This window comes from Protomyctophum bolini (assembly GCF_963924005.1).
Source record: "Protomyctophum bolini genome assembly, chromosome: 10".
NCBI classification, from domain to species: domain Eukaryota; kingdom Metazoa; phylum Chordata; class Actinopteri; order Myctophiformes; family Myctophidae; genus Protomyctophum; species Protomyctophum bolini.
Window position 1 is genome coordinate 12152897 of NC_137871.1, and position 7500 is coordinate 12160396.

Consider the following 7500-nt stretch of genomic DNA (forward strand, 5'->3'; position numbering starts at 1 on the left):
AAGCTAAAGTGACTTATTATTTACATTATCTTTTTTTTAATATATATTAATATTTTTTCATCATTACAATGTTAGGGCCCTATCTTGCCTTACCCCTTATCCCTAAACTTCTTTGCTTCTTTTAAAAATATACATATATTTCAAATAGCCAATATACAAGCTCACAACGATGTAGATCGGCTATTTGAACAATTTCATAATGTTTTTCAAAACAGTAAAATATGGCTACGTTTTATGAATTAGGGGTAAAGCAGTTTTCTGAGAAACCCTATGTCTCTATGTCAGTGGTTCTCAAACTATTTAATGTCAAGGACCCCCAAAAGTTGGCCGCCGACCCCCATCTGAAAAATGTGTTGTTCCAGGGACCTCCCAGAAGCAAAGATTTGAGTTAAAAGCGTTGGCTGTGAAAGAATATATATTCAAAGATTTGCACACATTTTCACGATCCCCCCCCCCCCAAAAAAGCAGATCTACAACTGCTATTTTTCAACAGTTAAAAGTTTTAAATATTGGTAAAGGTTGTTCAAAGCTATACGGCGACACAGATGCGTCCTCAGGTCTCAATGGGTCAACTGTATAGTGCAGTGTTCCTTCAGCTGGAACGATAACCTTGCCTTGTTCATCTGGATTGCAGCTTTTAATCTCCTCCGTCCTTAACTATCTTACTTGGTCTTATCTGCGGGTGTCTTTTCATTTGTGTCAGTCTCCTGTCACTCACAGGGACGGACGCTGCAATGCTGACGCTGACAGAGTGCACCTGGGCCTTTTACTTTTACTTATAGTAAAAGTATAGAAATATAGTAAAAGTACAAAAGTAAAAGTACAAAACTGTTGGCAGTAAAAAGTACTAAAAGCTGCACACGCGCACACGCGCACACACACACACACACACACACTGACCAGTGCACAGAGCAGATCCACGGCTTCCAGTATAAGTTCCTGGTGTCCTATCCTGGTCACTCCCAGCTCTTCCAGCTCCTGATGGGTGATGTGGAGCAGCTGTTCGCCTCCCATCTGCTCCCGCTCGAAACTCTTCACATACTGCTGCAGACAGTCATCTAGACCTGAGGAGAGCAGCGCACACACACACACACACACACACACACACACAAACACACACACACACACACACACACACACACACACACACACACACACACACACACACACACACACACACACACACACACACACACACACACACACACACACACACACACACACACACACACACACACACACACACACACACACACACACACACACACACACACACACACACACACACACACACACACACACACACGTTAGTTCTGTGTCTTTTTGAGACACATTTGAACAGAAATATGTCTTTTTAAAAGCGTCACCATGGATATATCACCACTGTATAGTCCAGGCCTGGGCCCGTGGCTCAGCGGTCCACCTTGGCTGGTAAAGCCAGATTTACAGCGTGACGACGTTTGCTGTGTGTGTGTGTGTGTGTGTGTCCCATCTCTCTCCCCTTTCCTGTCTATCTACTATAATCTGTCCAATAAAGGCAAAAAAAGCCCCCAAAGAAATATCTAAAAACCACTGTGGTCCATATTAGACATTTTAATATCCAGCATACAATACAAACTGAGACGAGAGATGTGACTGCAACGACTAAAAAGAAACAACTGCACTGCATGTTGCAACTGTTGTGCAGGCATGTGTGCGTGTGCGTGCCGTGTGTGTGTGTCTCTGTCTTGCAGGTGTCTGGTGGGCAGAGTCAATCAACTGGGAACACCTTACTCAATCTCCCAATTATTGATCTCAACATTCTTCACAACCTCGGCCTGATGGCCTCAAAGTGTAATATACCTCCCCCGAGACAATGGGCATATCCCATAGCTTAGTGGTTAAGATGTGGCTTTCCACACGGGAGACCCATTACACTTGTTTTCAATGACGTCTGCTAGTCTGACAACCATATTTTGTGGTTGTTGTTGTGAAACTCTATATTTATGCTTTGCAGATAGATTAGGCCTACAAGAAACTACCAGAATTGTCACGGTTAAGCTTCAAAAAGTTTAACAAAAAGATTAGACATATAACCAAATGAAAAACACGATTTTGGGGGGGGGATTGCGTCTTTAATTAGCCAAATGCAGAGCAATTGGCTAGTAATCCTTTGCCCTTATTTATAACTGCTAAATGGGGTAGGAGACAAAAAGGTGCCAAGAGGCAAGACCCCAATTGACAATCATTCTGACAAAATACAACTCAAGACAACTTATCAAGACATAATGACTATCATGGTTTTGCGCACAATTCCACAAATCATGAATGCAGCATATCCGATCAGCCCCAAATCACACACCGACAGGCCTCTAAACAAAAATGCAGAACCAAAAGCAAGGGCCTATTGCTTACAAAAAAACCGCCAAATATTAGGAAGGAAACATCCAATCATACCCAAATTGGAATTGCATGTTGAGGAGCCTCTATAATGGTTCCCAAACTGTTCAGGTCGAGACCCAAAAAAAGAGATTAGACCCAAACTCTTAATTATTTTAATTATTAAATGTTTTTGTTCATGGCATTTCCTTAGATGTGTTTGTTTTAACATATATTTAAAAAAAAAAAGTATGTACAAAACATATTTTGAAATACATATTTTTTTAAATGTAGGAAAAAGAAAATGGGATTTTTACTCGAGTCGTGACCCATAATTGGTCCGCAACCCACAAATGGTTCCTGACCCATTTGTGAAAGGCCCTTTCGCCAACCACACCAACCCCGCCAACCCCACCAAATGGGTCCTGACCCATTTGTGAAAGGCCCTTTCGCCAACCACACCAACCCCGCCAACCCCACCAAATGGGTCCTGACCCATTTGTGAAAGGCCCTTTCGCCAACCCCACCTAGGGTAAGACACACTCTAGAGGGCTGTATTTTGCGTGTCTTAAGTACCAGGTCTTATTCCCTATAAGTAAACTAAAGACCTGGAGGCGTGGTCAATGCTCTTTGACCACTCAGAATAGCCAAATGGCATTGATCACGTCTGGGTTTCCGAGGCTACAGTGCTACTGACTGCACACAAAGCAAAGCTTGCTTTTAAACAGAAAATATGCTAGTCAGAAACTGTATCAAATTGCCCACAATTTCACACATTGCCCATATACAAGCTCCAGGTCTGAGTTTTGACCCAGTCTCGTTGTCCTTTTTGCCCTATTATGAGGAATAGAGGTCATGTCAATCAGACCAGCTAATGTAGCTAGTGTGGCGTTTAGAGATAAAAATCTATTAAAAACTCACCACCACCTCTGCAACAGAGGTCAAAAATGAAACCATTTCCATATTCCACAGAGTGTAGATAGGTCGCAAGACTCGCAACCACACAGATGTCTCGCTGGCCAAATTTAGTTAAAATCTTGCTTTTAACCAAAATGTAGTCAAAGTCTTGCTTTTAACCAAGCAGATGCTTTGCATCCTGCAGCAACCTATTTATAACAAACAATTACAGCCTTCTTCTTATTAGTAGTATAGGATTTCCAAATGATTATTTCTTAAAGCATGTCGTTAACGTATAAGAGCTGCATGGATTATCTGAATTTGGTCTCAGTTGGACTTTTAGTTTTTGCCCCATGACAGGATCATGTAACATGCTCAACATGGCTCGCCTTATCCAACCTCAGGCATGCTGCATTAGCCTGAAATGCACAGTACGATAAGATACATTTCTCTGTGATAATATCTGTGTGTGTGTGTGTGTGTGCGTGCGTGCGTGCTCATTCACCCATTAAGGTACCAACCTATTCCCTGGGAGCAGTAGGATTACATTTTTTAAAACATGATATATTTGTTGTCTCCAGATGACTCTAGTGAGTCAATGACGCAGCGCTACCTGTTTACGGGAATATTGCTGATGTAGTATAGCTATGAAAAGAAAATACACCTGGCCAGCATGTCTGTGTCCAGTCAGTGTTATGCATGAATAGGAGGCTGATGGATCTACATGCACAGCATGTTATTGATCAATCAGCATACAGCTTCTAGCCAGCACCATCAGCAGAAAGCACACCTGACCAGTGACCACCACACACTCTCTCACGCGTGCACACACACCCACACCCACACACACAAATAACATTGTGCTGCAAGTGCAAATATTCACAACCACCACACACTCTCTCACGCGTGCACACACACCCCCCCACACACACACACACACACACACACACCGTGTGTGAAGCCTCAGGGAACGCCTACTGCTGACACTGAGAAGAAAGTGTGGTAACACCCTAACACACAGCTGCTTCCATCACACACGTGCGCGCGCAAGACAAAAAATATATACAGCCTATCTGCAATGTCTCAACGCGTCACGCTATGAGTTGTGAGCTTGTAGATCAGCTATTTTCACCAGCCTCCAACTAAGTATAAATCAAGCATAACTTCAAACCATATAAACCTAATGCCTACCTAACCTTAATCCCAACTCCAATATGGATCATTTCATTGTAAGACTATAACTCATTCTCAAATTCTACTATGCTAACAAGTATAGCAATATAAATATATTACAATAATATAAGCGTGCGCGGCCGCCCGCGCGCACACACACACACACACACACACACACACACACACACACACACACACACACACACACACACACACACACACACACACACACACACACACACACACACACACACACACACACACACACACACACACACCTGAATTAACACAGAGTTGTCTGGAGGGATTTCCCTCATGTGAGACGGGTGACATCATGACATCACACACTAATAGTGAGATACTGCAGCACGACTGTGAGACCAGCCTCAGAGGACAGTGCCCACGTGCACTCACATACAGTACAGTAGCAGTGTGTGCCCACGTGCACACACATACAGTAGTAGGCTACCAGTGTGTGCCCACGTGCACACCCATACCGTAGTACGCTAGCAGCAGTAGTGCAGGAGGTATACAGCTGCAGTCTTGGAAACAAATCAAATAGAATAGTCCTCACTCCTTTGGGGTGGGTTTATTTTTACACCTAAAGTTGTCCTCTTTTTACCCATCCTATAACAACCAGGAGCCGCGAGCAGCCATTGCATTCTACGGCGCTCTGGGAGCAATTAGGGGTTAAGGAAGACTATAGGGTCTTGCTCAGGGACACACATCGACACATCGCTGGCCTGGAATCCTACCTGGGCCTGCAACCAGAGGCCATGGCTCCTCCTAACCACTCACTAGAACCCCTGGCCCTGCAGCTACAGTATGGCCGCCCCATCTATTTGATGTGTAGGTGCTTGCATTCATGCGGTACTGCTCTATTTCATCATGAGTGTGCTGACTGTGTGTGTGCATGTGTGTGTGCGTGTGTGTGCGTGTGCGTGTGTGTGCGTGTGTGTTTTTGTGTGTTTAATTGATGTCATTGTTTGCATTTTCCTGTTGCAATCAGCTGCAGCTGTTCATGCCATGCTCATACGGACGGACGGACGGACGGACGGACGAACAGAAGGACGGACATGAACAATATGTACATGTTTTATCAATGTTGTAAAAAGGTGTTTGAACACCCCTGTGATGACATCTGTGATGTCAGGATATTTTGATGCTAATACATTTACACATGATTGATTTCTACTCTGTGGTATTGCTACACTTTTACTAACTAGACAGGGAACGATGCAAGATGCAAGTTAGGGAGGCATATGCCTGTCTGTCTGTCTGTCTGTCTGTCTGTCTGTCTGTCTGTCTGTCTGTCTTTCTGTAGCTATTAGATATAGGAATAATAACTAAATCCTTCTCTGTCTCCTGGAATCAAATGGGTCTGAGATCCTCTGGGAATCTCTCTCACTATAGCCATGGCCTATTTATCCAACACATGCACGCAGCAAGGTTATAATAGTTTTGGATTTTTCATTATAGTTTAGTTTTACTTAGTTTTGACTTTTTTCTTCTTCTAATTCAGTTAGTTTTAGTTTAGTTTTTAGAGTGGGTTTGCTAGGTATAGTCTGCATACATTGTAAGGATCGTGCATTTGTGGAATGAGCAACACAGCTAAACGTGTGGGTAGCGCCCCCAAACAAATGTGCCAGATCAGTATACAATCAAATGTATCAACCAAAAAGCACTAATCTACTCTAGCAGTAGTGCCAAAAACACAAAATACAAACAAGGCATTTAGCACAATAAGTTTGAACATAAGCATGATGACATCACCTTTTGCATAACCAAACACACTTACTGTCAATGGACGCACAACCTCTCACAACAACTCTGCAGTGAAGAATGAACTGGTACTTGCATACTGTGTGGCTTCATGATTAACCGAATGAAATACACCTGCTGGTGTCATAGTGACCTAATTAACTCAATAAACTTCACTTGCTTGTGAAAGCCACCACTCTAGGAGGGGGGAGGGGTGAGTGTGGACTAAACTATGCAACTATATGCAGACTGCGGATATCTTACCATATAAGTTAATGGCAAGGTGCTACCTAGGTGCAACTTCCATTGGCAGCCCATTCATCCAAACAGAAAAGTCCTATCTGATTGTATTAAATGTCAAACTCACCAAAATTGCAGCTGGAAAGCTTGAATTATTCTCTTTATCCTCAAAGTGTTTGTTCCATAAAAATCCACTGTATACATATTATGAGCTACTTTGTGTCCTTGCACTTTTTCCAAGTGCTGGAGTTTGGAAGTGCTCGTTAGATATCACTCAACTGCCCTGTGTAGTGTACCACCTGTTTTGAATTAGCACATAATAATACCTGTACCACATGTACCTTCGTCAGGCAGCCTCTGTAGACATTTTTAAAGCACAGCTCAAGACCCACTTCTACAACATTGCTTTTAGTTGATCTTTTATTTTTTGTTATTCATGTCCTCACTGTATTGCATTACTACTTGTTTTTTAATGTCGTTGCCTTGCTTTTCTTTTTTTTCTCTCCATTGCTCTATAAAGCACTTTGAGCTGCATTTCATGTCATGAAAGGTGCTATACAAATAAAGTTTTATTATTATTATTATTATTATTATTATTATTATTATAATGACATAATGCAAGAGGCCATTGCTTTACTGAAAACGAGTGCTTCCAAACTCTGATGGAAACATGGCAGCGGTCTGCAAATGGTCAATACCAACCCTTGCTTTGAGTTGCTTAGTGGATTGGATGATTGCACTCTCCCACAGTAATAAGGAAAAAACAACACGGCACGCCCAAGCTGATCCCACAAGTGTTCAATTGGGTTGAGGTCTGGACTCACGGCAGGCCATTCCATCCTCTCCACTCCTACACATTTTGGAGGTACTCTGTGACCAGGGTTGTCATCCTGGAGGATGGCGTTAGGTCCCAGATTATGAAGATATGGGATTGCCTTTAATGTCTGATGACAAGTTCTGTCTTGCCCGTGAGAGAGATACTGTTCCATACCAAACCAAGCTGTTGTGGCAAGGGTGAATACCAACCACTTGCCATTTTGGCAAATGTTTTGGGGGCGCTACCCACACAGT

The 7500-nt window shown here is 42.8% G+C and overlaps 1 protein-coding gene and 1 long non-coding RNA gene across 2 annotated transcripts in view; both read right to left on the reverse strand.

Annotated features, from left to right (window-relative positions):
• LOC308322782 overlaps window positions 1–7500 on the reverse strand; it is a 486306-nt gene that overhangs the window by 107069 nt on the left and 371737 nt on the right. The window lies entirely within an intron of this gene.
• The window catches only part of LOC308322678 (connector enhancer of kinase suppressor of ras 2), a gene marked incomplete at both ends in the record, with an annotated part of 100343 nt that overhangs the window by 67060 nt on the left and 25783 nt on the right, over window positions 1–7500 (reverse strand). Inside the window, one exon of the mRNA XM_080774071.1 lies at window positions 901–1064. Within this exon, the coding sequence (XP_080630197.1) occupies window positions 901–1064 (164 nt within the window). The remainder of the gene's footprint in view (window positions 1–900; window positions 1065–7500) is intronic.